At 39.0% G+C, this 16,196-nt stretch overlaps 1 protein-coding gene and 1 pseudogene across 1 annotated transcript in view; both read right to left on the bottom strand.

Annotated features, from left to right (window-relative positions):
- Positions 1-16,196, bottom strand: part of LOC149217632 (GTP binding Elongation factor Tu family protein) — a 94,959-nt gene that overhangs the window by 1,134 nt on the left and 77,629 nt on the right. The window contains exon 8 of the mRNA XM_089393014.1: positions 36-119. Coding sequence (XP_089249140.1) covers positions 36-119 — 84 coding nt within the window. The remainder of the gene's footprint in view (positions 1-35; positions 120-16,196) is intronic.
- On the bottom strand, positions 61-4,133 carry LOC149217633 (4-hydroxy-3-methylbut-2-en-1-yl diphosphate synthase (ferredoxin), chloroplastic pseudogene; annotated as a pseudogene).

Raw genomic sequence — 16,196 nt, 5'->3', positions numbered from 1 at the left:
CCCTGTAGTAACAATAGTTATTTGGCAATGCATACCTCTTTCAACCCTAAGATTTCAACATCTTCCCCAACTTTAATAGTCCCCTGCTCAATACGTCCAGTCACCACTGTTCCACGACCCTAAGGTAATTTGTCGGGCATGAACAATCAATATAAGATAAATTTCCTTAAAATGAGCATGAATAGAAAAAGAAAAAATTGAATTTCTTATGAAGTACAGTTTATGTGCATAAACTACCCTAAAAGCACATCAGCCATTCATGCATCAAGATAATAAGAAAGAAAGCAGGGTCGTGAATCCAAAGAACACCTAAGGAGTTGAACACTTATTGCACATAGTGGTAAATCAGAATAAACATTCTAGATCATTTAAATAGAAAAGCCATTCTTATGATCATTCCTGCCAAACAAAAGAGAGCTCATGTCAAGAAAGGAAATTGTTGTTGTAAGTGGGTTAATAGGACCTGTATATGCATGCATGTTCAAAATGAAAACTGGGATGCATTGTGTGTTATAAAGGTTTATAAATTAATATATAAAAAAACAACCATCCAATAGAACTTGAAATCATGCAAAATGCATTCATGTTACACACTGTGGTCAGGCTGGTATTGCTGCCCAGATGAAGAAAGACACCAGGGGTCACACAATGAATAGACAACAATAAAGAAAATTCCACACAACAGAGACCAGTATCAGACTAGAAACCCAAGCTATTAAAACACAATTTTCCAATGCTACCAATACAACTTCTATAAATAAAAGTTATAAATTATCCTTTTCAACAGTATTTGACAAATGATTGCCTCCCTGCTTCGCCTTTGTAGCCATGGATGCTATTCCCTGTTGCTTTCCTGTTCCTTCCTGTGTTTTCAGCAATTTGTCCATCTTGCGTTTAGTGGTTAACCCATTCATTTCCAATGTTTCTTGGGTTTCTCTAGGTTTCTTGTGTAGAGTGTGAAGTTAGACAGAATTACAGTATCAAAGCTGGTAGATATTAGCTTGTTATCTATGTTAACAATGGCCTGCAAGAGGGTGAAAGCATCTAGAACAGCCTACGGAACACTTGATAAATTTTCCAGCACAGGATAAATTTGTTTAAAGAAAGCATGAACAACAAAAACAAATATTAAATTCCTTATAAAATACAGTATATGCGCACAAATGTCCCACAAGCAGATCAGCCATGCATGTGCAAATATAAGAAGAAGAAAAGAGGTGTATTATCCCTCTTGGGAAGATTATCGTTGGGGTGCAATTCTGAGTTAAGGTTTTCAATAACATATGAAAGATTTGTATTTCATCATAGAACAGAGATATTTTTTATTGAATGCACTAGCAAAAACACAAACTCGAACAACAGTTGATTCCACCACCAAACATTATAAAGTAGGGCTGACTCAACAAACAATCCACAGACTTACAGAGAGAAACAGTCTCCCAATAGGGTGATCAAAATACAGTTTTTAAACTTACAAACTGTAGCCGTCCCTCTTGCTGCCACAAAATCATATCAGCAGGCCATGCTACTGCTTTGCACCCTTATTTATCCTTTGCTGCCTCGTTCTCTAGTGCAACCAGCCACTGAATTTGCCCTTAGACCTTCGCTGCCTCCTGATTGTGGCCCCTTAGGCCAGTCACTGCCTCAGAAGAAGGCTTCTTGGCTTTTCACAGCCCCAGGATGTTAGTTCTCCGCCCTCCACTATCTCAGGAGATACATAACAGTCCTTCACTGCGTCAGGAAGGTAACAACCAGCCCCTCGCTGCTTCAGGAAGACAGACTCCGGCCTTTCACTGCCACAGAAAAGTAGTTTCCAGCCTTCGCTGTCACAGAAAGGTAATTTATCGGCCCTTTGCCGCCACAGATAGATAAGTCCCAGCCTTTTGCTGCCTCAGAAAATAGTTTCGAGCCTTCACTGCCTCAAAAAAGTAATTTACCAGCCCTTCACTGCCACAGATAGATCAGCACCAACCCTTCACTGCCTCAGAAAGTTATAACTCAGCCAAAATTCAGTCCTGTAGTAAGAAAGATAAGAGGATTGGCTAGGGTGGAATCTTTCACCACCGAAACCAATCAGAGAAAAGGGGTCTTAAAACCCTCCAAGAGCCTCAGCCCAAATTCAAGAAGAATAACAATCCATGGTGATCATAATGACTATTCTCCCCTCATATGGTTTCTCTTTGTGGCTTTTCCCTCCTAAATTCAAATTTGAGTGATTTGCAAGTTTCCCTCCATATGCCCCAATTTAATTTGTATTATCTAATGTTACCTAAGTGACATTAAATAATAATTTCCCCACTTTGAAATGGCTATAGTCTACGAGGTTAAATAGGTTACTACGTCTTTCCTTAGGCAATTAATTCAAAGAAGACATTACAGTCCCCACTTCCCAACATTGCTTGTCGTCAAGCAACTGCGAATTCAGATGCCACAAGATTTGTTCCCCTTCACACGTGGCATCCTCCTCAAGCAATTCCTTCCACCTGATAGTTAGCCCTTTGAGAGAATCTTTAATTTCCTTGTCCTTTGTATCTTTCCCAAGCTTATGGCCTTCTTTTGAAACATTCTAAAATTTCTTGTCCTCGTAATCCCTTAAGTACTTCATTAAGTACTCATTGACTGGGTCTGTGAAGAAGATAACCTCATAGTTTTTCTTCTTTAATTTCTCAAGAAATGGGGACTTCTTAGATTGCTCCTTGCTAGATCCCATGATGTATTGTATGTCTTTCTGGCCCGGTTTCATTCTTGATATGTATTGGTCCAACAATGCCATTTTGTTGCCAGATTTTGTGTTTTCAAATCTCAGAAGTTTTGCAAGGTGGTTCCTGCTTGAGGTGTCCTCAATTAGTCCAAGGTTTATTGACTTGCCAAACTCATCCCAGAACTTGACATATTTTCTTTTCCTTTCAATATCTATTTCTGATTGACTCAACATCTGTTTTCCCCCTTGCGTCTGATTCATCAGGGTCCCCTTCTACAATTCGACGAATCATATAAGAAGCCTTACGAATCAGCTTCTTCTCTATTGTCTTCAACTGGTCAAGGGGCACTAACATTAGAACAGAATAATGACGATATCGAACTCCTATAATCCACCTCATCACCCTCCTGCACTGGAAGTTGGTCGGTCCTGCATTGGAAAGTAACGTAATGACAATGTTTCTCCTTAAAAGGAGCCACTCCTTTTCCTAGCTTTGCAGCTTGCATCCAAATATTTGCAAGTCCTCTACAGGGATTAATCTCCTCTTCTGGAGGTCTTGTAAAGGAAACTCGAATAGTATCACCAAACCATCCTGCAAAAGTGTTCCAATGCCAATTGCAGACTTCATGCGTCCATCTTCACCTTCACCAGCTTCAATAACTCCTAATGCAATGGATAGTCCCATCCTTGGACATACATCTCCACAACAAGTAAACAGTATGCCTGAACCATGACTACAGGATTGCTCAGTTTCATTGAAAACATAAAATTATGAAAATCCAACTTCCAACACATGCATGCAAATTCAAAAGTTGATTCCACCATACCCCTGGGAGAATCACCATAGTAACTCATAATACGATCGGAAAGACTTCCATGGTTTGTGCCAATTCGCATTGCCCTTCCGTACTTCTTGCATTTCTCCACCAATGGTGTGAAAACCTCTTTGATGTGTTCAAGCTCCTTCTGATAGTCTTCCTCTGTGTATTCTAGTTTCTGAAATTGGGCACGCCTATCAGCAAAATTTCACACGAATCTTATCAAAACATTCTGCAACACGCAATGCAACTGAAGGAGCAAAATGGATGTCTGCCACAAGAGGAATATCATAGCCCTTCTATACAAGGGTATTTTTAATGTCATAGCTAACATTTGCTTTTTTTTCCTGAATAGTGATTCAAACAGTATCTCCTCCTTTATCAACTATTCTCATGACCTGTTCTACCATACCAAGAACATCATCTATATCAGTAGTAGTAAATGTTTGAACCCTAATAGGATGTTCGCGTCCAAGTGGGATGTTGCCAACCATCACTGTACTTGTTTTTCTATATATTGTTTTGTATATGGTTTCACAATACTTCTGTCGAGGAATGCCCAAATGAAAATGTAATATCCATGTTGTTGTAAAGAGAGTCAATGAAGATGTCCATCACCTCTGCCTGGGACTTGAATTTCTAGCCACTGACCCGCAATGTCTTTCAGGAAACGGGTTCTGACTCCCTTTGTGCAACATTTGCATCCATAGTGACTGCGTCAAGAATGGTTTCACTAATGCCTTCCTCCATCTTCAAAGGACTTGCATATTCATCGGCTGGGCTTACTTCCTCCATGTTGGCTCTTTGATGGGCATTGTGTTGTGGGGTAAATGTGAGAATGAGAAGCCCTAACAAAGCAGTTTGCACCACCCACTTCCTCATGTTGTTCACTTGTAAAGGCACTCGATCTCGCACACTACAAACAAAAGCCTCCATTCTCTTATAGCTGATATAGTTCGAGGAGCACCAATGGACACTCCCTTCAACACTACCTTATTGCCATTTGAGGCCCTAAATTCCATCTCCATCACCTAGTAGGTCATTGAGAACTTCCCCAACAAGTATAAACATTGTACCCCCAATACAACATCGTTGTCTGCAAGATCCACTATATAGAAGTCATCGATAAATGTGTAATTGCCCAGTGTCAAATTCAAGAGTAGAACCCTTTGTGTGCATGTCATGATGTATCCATCATTTTGGAGGTGTAACACCTAGGGGCTCCAAAAAGAGTTGTGATAACACCACCCTTAATACATATACAAGGCCTCTCATCCCCCTTAGCTTCCACACGGGATTGCTCCCCCTCTAAACTGCTAGGCCCACTACTTGGTGTCGGCCCTGCATCTTCTTCATTGTCGCTTTTTGACAACACCTCAATATAGTGGGTCTTTCCCTTGTTAGAAAATCAAAAAGGCAAAAATATTTTCTTTATATTGATAATTACTTGTGATATTCTTATGTTCTTCTTTTCTCTTTAGTTCATCAAGCAATTACCAAAATAATAGCACAGAGATCACAGACACTAGATGTAGGCGGACAGCCAAGGCAAACCCCCTATCTAAGGGAAAACCCAACCAACAACTCTTCCTTAATAATTTCAGGAGATGATCCAAGATTCCTTAACCTAGACACAGACTTCTACAGATTCTTCTATAGATGATAACCTTCCAGCAACAAACTTCAACCTAGATGCAGTAGCAGCACTTCGACCCTCCAGCAGTAGACCAAAAAGTCCACACGTGTGAGAGAGAGATGACCCAAAAACCTCGATCTTGTCCTTTCTAGCAATTCTACTTCTCTTGGAATTTCACACTTTTTCTACCTCCTCTTGGATATTAAACTAGTGTGTGTCCAAACGAATTCGAACTGCTTGTATATATACCCTTTTCAGGAGGTCGAATTACCTTCATGTAGGCCAAATTGATCAGGTAAGGGCTGACTCGGTGTGGAGGTGACAAATGACTTATTTTACTCAATATTGATTATTTTTACATGATTCAAAAGCCCAAGAAGGGTCTCTTTAAATGGACAATGCCTCTAATGACTCAAGAAAAAACATAGAAGTCCTCAATGGGGACTTTGACCTAAAATATGGTGACCCAAGCATGAAACCCATGCTTTAATAAGTCATAATAATAATAATTTCGTTTTCTTTCTTTTGATAAATACATTTCATTATGACTCAAATACAATTTATGAATACCGAACCTAGTTACATTCTTCAACACTCCCTCTTAACTAGAGAGGTATTCATACTTACATATGCAAGTACATGGAAGATCTCAAAACACATGAACCATGAAGACTATGTTGCAGGAAACGTGGTATAGAGGTCCGTTTCCGTATGGAAACGGGTACGAAACGCGGAAACGTGTTTGGTACGGCCCTGAAATGCGTTTCCGGACGTACTGCCACGTTTCCCGAAACGGAAACGTGGCCAGTACGGCCGGAAACGCGTTTCAGGGCCATACAACCCACGTTTCCTCATTAACTTGTGATTTTTTTTATTTTTTTTATTTACTTTTAGGGTCTGTTAGTGACTTCTTGTTGCTTCTAGATGCGTGTCTAAAGTTATAAAAGTGAATTTTTGCCCTAGTGTTGATATGCAGTTCATCAGGAAGTTTGAGGGATATGCAGTTCATGGTAATGTTAAATTCTTAAAGTAAAAGTGATATTCTCCTTTATTTTTCATTTTCATCCTTTTACTTAAATTTTTAACATTACCATGAAATGACTCAGGATGTTTGAGAGTGGTTTCGCCCTCATTGGATTTCATATGGAGAAAGTAGAATTTTAGATCTCACTCAAAATCCAGCAGACTTATTTGTTTTTCAGGATTTCAGGATTGGAGGGTTGCAATGTTTCCATTGGATTTTATCATGTACTAGAGTATGGAACTTGTATTTAATCAAGAGAACCAAGCCCTCTATGTAGGGGTAACGCCCAATAATCAAGATCATGTAGGGCACTAGGGTATGAAACGTGTATTTAATCAAGAGCACTAAGGTCGTTCGACTATGTAGGACCATGTTGCGGGGGAGCGCCCCCCCTTCGAACCCGCTCCCGAAGCGCGTTCCGGGCGGGAGCGCGCTCCCGTAAAAAAATTTGCGCTCCCTAGTCTGTTCGGGAGCGACTCAGGGAGCGATCGCTCCCGCGCTCCCTGAGCGATTTTTAATGCCCGGGAGCAATCGGGGAGCGATCGCTCCCTGATCGCTCCCGGGCATTAAAAATCGCTCCGGGAGCGAATCGAGCCGGGCCGGGAGCGGTTCGGCGGAAAAAAAATCCGCCGGACCCGAAAAAATTAAAAAATTTAGAAAAAAAAAAAATTGTTTTATAAGGCCAATGGGCCAAAAAACATTCATTATAACTTCATTGAGCAAGTTTGGAGATGGAGCAAGGGCATTGGAGCGAAGAGCAAGTGCTGAGGAGCGAGGAGCAAGTGCCAAGGAGTGAGGAGCAAGCCTGCAGAGGTAAGTAACTTAGTAATCTAGTTAGTTTAGCTGGTTAGGTAGTTAATTTAGTTGATTTAATTTAGTTGTTTGAGTTTAACTGTTTAAAAATCATGTATTTAAATTAAATTAATTAATCCCAATAAATTAAATTAATTTGCAGATTCAAGACTCAAAACCCTACAAACATCAAACACCATGGACCTGGCGATATTTATTGGCATTTTCCTCTTCCTGGTCCCTTTTATGGTTATTATGGTGCTGGAGAGTAGGAAACGGAGGGGGCCCCAAACTAAAGAGGGGGATGAAGAAGCCGGAGAAAGTCAAATGGGTGAAAACCCCAGTGAGGAGGAGGTGGAGGAGGGTGAACATGACCCTCAAAAAACTAAACAAGACCAAACTCCATTGTGGAAATATGTTCACAGGGCTGAAACAGGGAGAGGGGGTGGAACCACTAAATTTCATTGCCCCCATTGCAACACTGATGACACAGGTTCATACACCCGTGCTAGAAGACACCTCTGCGGGAAAAGGCCATGGGATGGAGAGAAACAAATAGGAATCAAAACTTGTGCAGCGGTGTCAACAGCAGATAGAGCCAAATACATAAAGGAAGAGGAGGACGCCCAATACAGAACAAAAAGATCAAGGGGTTTCTTTGAACCAAGCTCACAATCACAAAGAACTCCTTCAGCATCCTCCCAAGGCAGTGGATATGGACATGGAGGCACAGGGTCATCATCTTTAAGGCGTAGAACCATATCAGATTTCCTTGATGAGGGGTGTAGGAATGATGTGGATTCAAAAGTTTACAGGTTCCTCTATGCATGTGGGATACCATTCAATGTTCTACGCTCACCTTATTGGCATGAAATGGTTTCTGCCATAAATGATGCCCCTAAAGGATACAAGAGCCCTGGGTATGACAAGGCAAGAACTGTTGGCCTTGATCATGAAAAAGCAAAAATATCACATTCTTTGAATAAAATGACAAGTTCTTGGATTGACAATGGGGTGTCCATTGTATCTGATGGATGGACAAATGTAAAAGGCAAGCCATTGATGAGTGTTCTTGATCTGTCTGTTAGTGGTCCCATCTTTCTAGCTGCACATGATTACTCAGACAAGTTCAAGACCGCTATCAACATTGCAGAAGCATTACTTGAAACAATTGAGCGTATTGGCCCATACAATGTCATCCAAGTCATCACTGATAATGCTCCTAATTGTAAGGCAGCGGGAGCAATTATTGAGGATAGATACCCGAACATATTTTGGTCTGGATGTTTGGTTCACACATTGAACCTTCTGTTGCATGATATTGTCAAAAACAAAAATGAACAATACCAATGGATTGGTAATTTGTACAAGAAAGGAAAACAAATGATAAAATTTATTACAAATCATAGCAATACCCATGGCCTTTTCCGCAGTCACTCGAGATTGGAGTTGCTGAAGATTGCGAGGACTAGATTTGGTAGCTATTACCTCACCTTCAGGCACCTTTTGAAGGTAAGAGAGGCATTAGCTAGCATGGTATCAAGTCCACATTGGCAGGTGTTAAAGGAAAGGGCTACAAATGTAGCTGACATGGCAGGTTTTGAAATGGTGGAGGAGGCCGCTCTTGATGGGCAGTTTTGGACAACTGTGAGGCAGGTATTGGATTTCACCAAGCCAATTTATCACATGATCCTGTTTGCAGATACAGACAAACCAGTGATTGGCGAGGTGTATGAGCAAATGGATACCATGTTGGGGGAAATAAAAGACATTGTTCATAATAGAGATCCCAACTTATACAAACTGATTCATGATTGTGTGTGTGAACGGTGGAATAGGCTTAACCTTCCACTACATTGCTTGGCGTATATCCTTACGCCAAAATACTACTCTACATCTTGGTTGGGCCAACCTGCAGCAGGGGGTGGGGTTAGGACCAAACCCCATTTAGATCAAGAGGTAACTAAAGGATATCTGGAAGCATTAGAAAAGTTGGTGCCTGACAGGGAGGAATGTGCAGTTGTGCGCCTTGAAATAGGCAGATACTTCAGTGGCACTGGTTTGTATGGTAACTTCCATGCAATGGACGACAAAGATAAATTTGATTCTCTCACATGGTGGGAAACATATGGCGGCCACGGATTTTTGCCAAAATTGGCAAAAAAGTTCTTTCACAGGTTGTAAATTCTTCTTCTGCAGAGAGGTGTTGGAGCACCTACAGTTATATACATAATGTGAAAAGAAACAGACTCAACGAAAACCGAGCAGAAAGCTTGGTTTATGTGCACTACAACTTGAGGTTGTTGAGTCATTACTGTGATCGGGCTAATGAGGATCCCACATATAAAATTTGGGACAATCACCCAGAGGACGACAATTTGGAGGATGGCATTGTACATATTGAAGAACTAGAAGAGGAACTTGTAAGGGATGAAAATGAAGCAGCTGCAGCAGCCATGCCACCTCCACCTCCACCATCCAGTAGCAGTGCTCGAGGCCCGAGTCTTGTTCCATTGCTGTCGCCACCTCCATCTACACCCTCGCGTGGAGGCTCTAGTTCTGGTCGTCGGTCTGTGCGGGAGACTCCTAGAAGACCACCACGACCTGCTTATACTCCTGGAGACTCTCGTGGCAAGGGCCACATGTAGATTTACAGTTTACTTGTCTTTTTTAGTTTCTATTAGACTTTAGTTTTCATAACTGTTGAGTTTTGAGTCCTTGACTCTTGACTCTTTCATATCATTATGATATTTTTTGTAAACATTATATCACTGTGACAATGAAAATTTGAAGTTTGAAGTTGGGCCTTGGCAATTATAACTCATTGGTAATGATTGTGAATTATGAATATGATGCTTTGTGAAAGACTAAAGTTGTTTCATTTCATCTCATTATTCATGTTTCATTTTATAAATTTGTAACATTTCATATCATGTTAACAGTTAGAAGTTAGGACTTAGAAATATCTTCGATATTACCTCTTGTAATGGTTAAACTTGGCTTACAAGTAAAACTTTGGTGATCAATGATGATAAATGTTATTGAATTTTCAATTCTGAAAGCTTGAAGTTGAAACTTTAATATTGAATTTGATGAATCATGATTTATAAGACTCAATATGTTGCAGTTGTAATATGTATTTTACTAACTTGTGGACATGGTTGATGACGATTATAATTTCTAGATGATTGATGTGATATGGTTCAATGATCAATTTATGTTTTTTTATGTTTTTAATGTCTATTTCATCATTCTACATGTTTTTGTTGACATATATGTATCAAAAATTAAAAAATATAAAAAATATATATATTTTTAAAAAATCGCTCCCGGATTCGCTCCCAAACCGAGAGCTTCTGAAAATGATCGCTCCCGCTCCCGCTCCCAAGTAACATTGATGTAGGAGGAGACTCCCAATACAACAGTGGTCCTTCTAAAGAATGGGATGTGGATGCAGAAAATCCTGATTTGGATCTCTCTCTTGCAGCCTTATAGTCTTTATTGTACTTGCAGCCTCATATATTAATATAAATAAAGGCTGATTTTGAGATTTGGATATATAATAAAGGTTGCTTTTGGATATTCTGATATTTTTATTTTCATTATGTGATCATTCATGAGTAAATGTGATGTAAATTAAATCTTAATGTTTAAGTGTAATAGATTATAATGTATCATTTATGCTTTATGATTGCACATATATATATATATATATTTAAATATTTTCAATATATATATATATATATATATTCGCGTTTCCCCGTTTCCAAAATTTGGGGAGGTCGCGTTTCGTATCGCTTCCGGTTTCGGAAACTCGTACCCGTTTCCCCGTTTCGTGCAACTTAGCATGAAGAGTTTAGGCACTTACGATGGCACAGACTAGATTCCTGACCAAGCCAATCTATCTAGGTGGGACTAAGATAGACTAAAGCTTTCAGCCTCTCTAGGCACCATTAGGCTTACTTGCTAACCATCAAACCAAGGAACTAGGTGCATAATGCAAGGTTAGAGCTCTATGACCAACGCCACCCTCCCTACCTTGGGAACTATACATCAACACACATGTCGACCAAATGTCCTCCCAGGCATTTTGTGTCACACAAGATGCCTCCTCAAGTCTCTTCCAAACACCTTTCGTTAACAAAATCAGTGATATCAACCAAACCAAGCATGCTTCTCAGATATTCAAACTTCTTATTAGGAAGAGACTTTGTTAACACATCAACGACCTATTCGTCGGTTGGAACATATTGTAGCTTCACAATCCCATCTTGTACCAAAATTCTAATATAGTCGTACATATTGTTGATATGCTTCGTCCTTGCATGGAACACGAGATCTTCAGACATCTTAATGTTGCTTCACAATTAATCATAGTATGAATTAGAGGTTTCCCAACAAGTCTAGACATAAATTTCCTCAATAATATAGCTTCCTTTCCTATTTCACATGTAGCAACAATGGAATCCTGCTTTCCTTCTTTCAGCAGCACCTCAATATTCATTCTCCAATTTCTTCAAGGTATCCATCATGACTATAATATGCCCTCCCTCTCAACTGGGGAGATATCCTTCTTACTTTTATCTAGGCTCCCTCTTAACTTAGGGAGATCAACTTCTTTCTATGACATCAGAGAATCTTTCATGGCTTCCATCCTTCTTATCAAAGTCATCTTGATCATCATCATTCATATAACTTCCTTTATCATGCTTATCAATCAAATCAACTTTACTTACAAACATCTTCATCATCTTGAAGATTATGTACCTGCACAACTTAGACAGCAAGTACAACCAAATACATATATAGAAGCATGAACTTAACTATATCATAATCATATAATAATGGAAGCATTAGACTTTAGACATCTAAACTCATTTAGGTTCATAAACAACAAGAGACACATACTTTATACTTCAACTTCTTGCTAGGGTTTTGTCATAAACCCTAGACTTCATCATCAAGACTTTTGAGCAACTTAATCAGGATAACAATCTTCATTATATCTAAGGTCTCAATATTTCTTCCAGAGATATGACATACTCTACTATAATTTATTTCAAACCCTAGAAGCAATTCAAACAAGTACACTTACAATGCATCTAACAACTTTAGAATTCATATGTTAGACTTCTACTAGGAGTTAATGCAAACCCTAGATTCCATCTTAGATGCCAACAATCAAAACCAATCACAACACAATCTAGGTTTTCAACTAAATGACCAACTTCTACTAGAGTTTGTTGTAAACCCTAGATTTTATCATAATGGAAACAATATCACCACATCATATTCTAGAATATCAAACTTCTACTAGGGCTTAGTTACAAACCCTAGACCTCTCACACTATAAGTATCAACAATTTTGTTAGCACATATATCTAGGATTTCATAATCATGCACAAGCATATTAATGTCCATTAGGTAAGCCCAAGACAGAAATATCAATACATTTTAAAGTCAGACATATAACGATCTTGATTAGGCCAGGGCCTTGATCAGATGGACAAACATACACCTAGGGTTTCATTCCTAGGAGCTTACTCTTGATACATAAGGGTTTTACTCATAAACCCTATTTTACGAAAACCTCAAGGTCTAGGAACACTTTACCATCCAAACCTAAAGGTGTAGGGTTTCCATAACAATATTAAAACTCCAAACATGACATTACCATCAAAACCCTAAACATCAAAAGAATAGTATTTTCCTAGATTTCATTAGTAACCCTAAGTATACTAGGATTGACATACCCTTAGGTTAGGGTTTTACAAAGAACCTATTAAGGTTCCACAAACATAATGATTTTAATGAGGGTAGATTCAATCTAATGATTAATCTCCCAAACAAGAATCTTTATGATTCAAAGGTCCTAGACATAACACTTGTTAGTAATGTAAAGCAAATTTCTTAGAATGAATGAATATACCTTTATCACGAAGAGAAGCAAAACTTGTAATTTAAGACATAACTTTGAGTTAGACAAAACTTATAGGATATCAATTCCAATAGAACTTCTATGCTTTGTCTTGTGAGGTCTTCTTCATAGCCCTTGAGCATATCAGCAAGCTTTTCCTAAACAAGGAAAATATAAAAGAAATGTTATTAGCATCTAGTGTAAATACATCTAGATAGGAAAAGGAAAACCAAATATAAAAGATAATACAAGGAGTAGGATACTTATCTTTGAAAAATTGGTGAGGGCTCCCTCTTAATCCAATCATGATGGATGCATATAACTATAACAAAACAATTCAACAATGCTTTTCCAAAGTATGTAAAACCTGTAAGTACTAAAAACCAAAATACAAAACAAGAGTAGAGGAACTTGGTAGTATAAGTCCTTTATTTCCGATTCTTTGGTCTTGTGCTTCTTTGGAGATCCTTCATCAGCGACATTTGCATGATCCCTTTTTCTCTTTCTATTTCTCGAATTCTCAGGACAATTGCTTCTATAGTGACCCGTCTTGTGACAATTGTAGCATTCGATTTTGGATAGGCCTGTCTTCCTTCTAGGCCCTTTAGACTTCTTGAAGTTTCCTTTGTTCTTATGATGAGCAGAATAGGCATTTGAAACTTTCTCCTCTCCATTCTCTTTGTTGCTCACTAATGAAATTCTAACTTCTTCTTAACTGCATGCATTCCACAATTGTTCGAATGTAGGAGTTTCCTTCCAACTGTTGAGACCTGATGAGAAGGCACTCCATGACGTTGGTAATCCTAGAAGTGCAATGATTACAAGTTCCTTTTCAGGTACTATCTCATTGATTGTTTGGAGTTCATCTCTGGTTCTAGTTATTCTCACAAAGAAGGATGCCACAGTGTCTTCCTTTGTCATCTTTATAGATCTCAGTTCATTCTTAAGACTTGCTATTTGACCAAGATTCTTGATTGTGAATAATTTGGATAATGCCTCAAACATCTCTTGAGCAGAATCTGTGTTGGATATATATGGAATGAGGTTATCCTTATTAGTGTCATGGCCAATATTTTTGTTTCTCTGAACTTTTCCATTTCTACATCACTTGACTCATTTGTAGGCTTCTTTACTTTTCCTATGACTAAATCCAAGACTTCCTTTTCTAGGACGAGGTCTATCCTGTTCTTCCATGCCCTATAGTTAGATGCTCCATCTAGTTTGTTTTCTACCTTCACTGAGTTAGACATTGTCCTTGAAGATGGTAGGGTTGACTTTTGATATGATCCTTTGATGACCCTTATTCAAACTTCTTAAAACTTCTTATTCTCCTTTCAATAGATCTTCAAATTGCCTTTTTCCTCCTTCACCTTAGCTCTAATACCATGTTAGAAAATCATAAAGGCAGAAAGATTTTCTTTATATTGATAATTACTTGTGATATTCTTATGTTTTCTTATGTTCTTCTTTTATCTTTAGTTCATCAAGCAATTACCAAAACAATAGCACAAAGATCACAGACACCAGATGTAGGCAGACAGAAAAGGCAAAACCCCTATCTCGAGGAAAACCCAGTCAACAACTCTTCCTTAATAATTTCACAAAATGATCCAAGACTCTTTAACCTAGACACAAACTTCCTCCAACAACCAAGTCAGCGCTTCCCTTCTTCTGCAGATGATAACCTTCCAGCAACAAACTTCGACCTAGATGCAGCAACAACACTTCGACCCAGCAGTAGCCCGGCAAAAACTTCGACCTAGATGTGGCAACAGCACTTCGACCCAGCAATAGCCCAGCAAAAACTTCGACCCAGCAGAAACTCCGATCCAACGGCAGAACTTCGACCCTCCAGGAGTAGACCAAAAAGTCCACACGTGTGAAAGAGAGATGACCCAAAAACTTTGATCTTGTCCTTTCCGGCAATTCTCCTTCTTCTCTTGGAATTTTGCACTTTTTCTTCCTCCTCCTTTTGCATATCAAACTAGTGTGTGTGATCTCTCCAAACAAATTTTAACTACTTGTATATATACTCTTTTCTGGAGGTCAAATTACATTCATGTAGGCCGACTTGATCAGATAAGGGCTGACTTGGTGTGGATGTGACAAATGACTTATTTTACTCAATATTCTTTTGACTTGATTCAAAAACCCAAAAAGAGTCTCTTTAAATGGACAATGATTCTAATAACTCAAGACAAAACATAGAAGTCCTCAACGGGGACTTTGACCTCAAACATGATGACGCAAGCATGAAACCCATGCTTTAATAAGTCATAATAATAATCATAATAATAAATTATTTTTCTTTCTTTTGATAAATACATTCATTATGACTCAAATACAATTTATGAAGAGTGGACCTAGTTACATTCTTCAACATCCCTTGGCCAAGCTTTTATGACCTAGTTTCCATGGTTCCTTTCAATTGAAGCAAAGGTTCTTCCTTCTCAGCTCGCCCCAGTTTCATCATCCAACCTATCCTTCCCAGCCCACTCTCTCTAAAATGACCTCTTATCTATGTTCTTCTAAGTGATGAGTGGTTTGGATGGAAATTTAGCTTTATGTAATGCATCTTCAATGTCTCACGTCCTAGTGATGGCATCTTGTAAGGTGGTGGGTTTGAAGGTCTTGACTCTTGACCCAACCACACAGTGGTTCGACTAAACCTTCTATGAAGAACATGATCATCCTTTGTTCAAATATGTTTGTCACCATAACAGCTACTCAGTGGAATTCTAAAATATAAGCATCAAGTGTTCCAGTCATCTTGAGCTATGCTAACTTCCTTTAGTGTATCTTTGAATCCTTCTTGTCAAACTAGTATATCAACCTTTGTGTGAAGTCCATTTAGGAAGTAATGTAGGAATGTCCCAAGGTGATCAACCTGTGGTACCACCATTCGTGAGCTTCTCCTTCCAAATGCAAGGTGGCAAATTTGATGGCCTCTGCTTCCAACATCGAGTTAAGTTGGAAGTGTCTAAATTATGTATCCAAGACCTTGCCGAGTATTTGGATGACCCATTGAACGAGGGGATGGAAAACTTCCCAACCTTGCGCAGTAGACCATTGTTCTGCTATGTGCCCCCATTATGATCACCGGGCCTATTTTTGTACTTAATGTTATTGAACTCCATAAAAGTCGTAGTTGCTTGAACATCCTCTCCTAGTGATGCATACTCCTAGAAATATTCCAAAAAATCTCCAATTTGTTCTGTAGGTCCTTCGTTTACTGCTCCCTAGCCATCTAGAAACTGGGGAAGTAGAGGTCTAAGAGTCCGCCTACTGTTTGCCCCTACGTTAATTTT

Source organism: Pinus tabuliformis, chromosome 1_1 (assembly GCF_031772625.1).
Source record: "Pinus tabuliformis cultivar Carrire ecotype Pingquan chromosome 1_1, CPIR1, whole genome shotgun sequence".
Classification (NCBI taxonomy): Eukaryota; Viridiplantae; Streptophyta; class Pinopsida; order Pinales; family Pinaceae; genus Pinus; species Pinus tabuliformis.
This window is presented reverse-complemented; position numbering and strand designations above follow the sequence as displayed.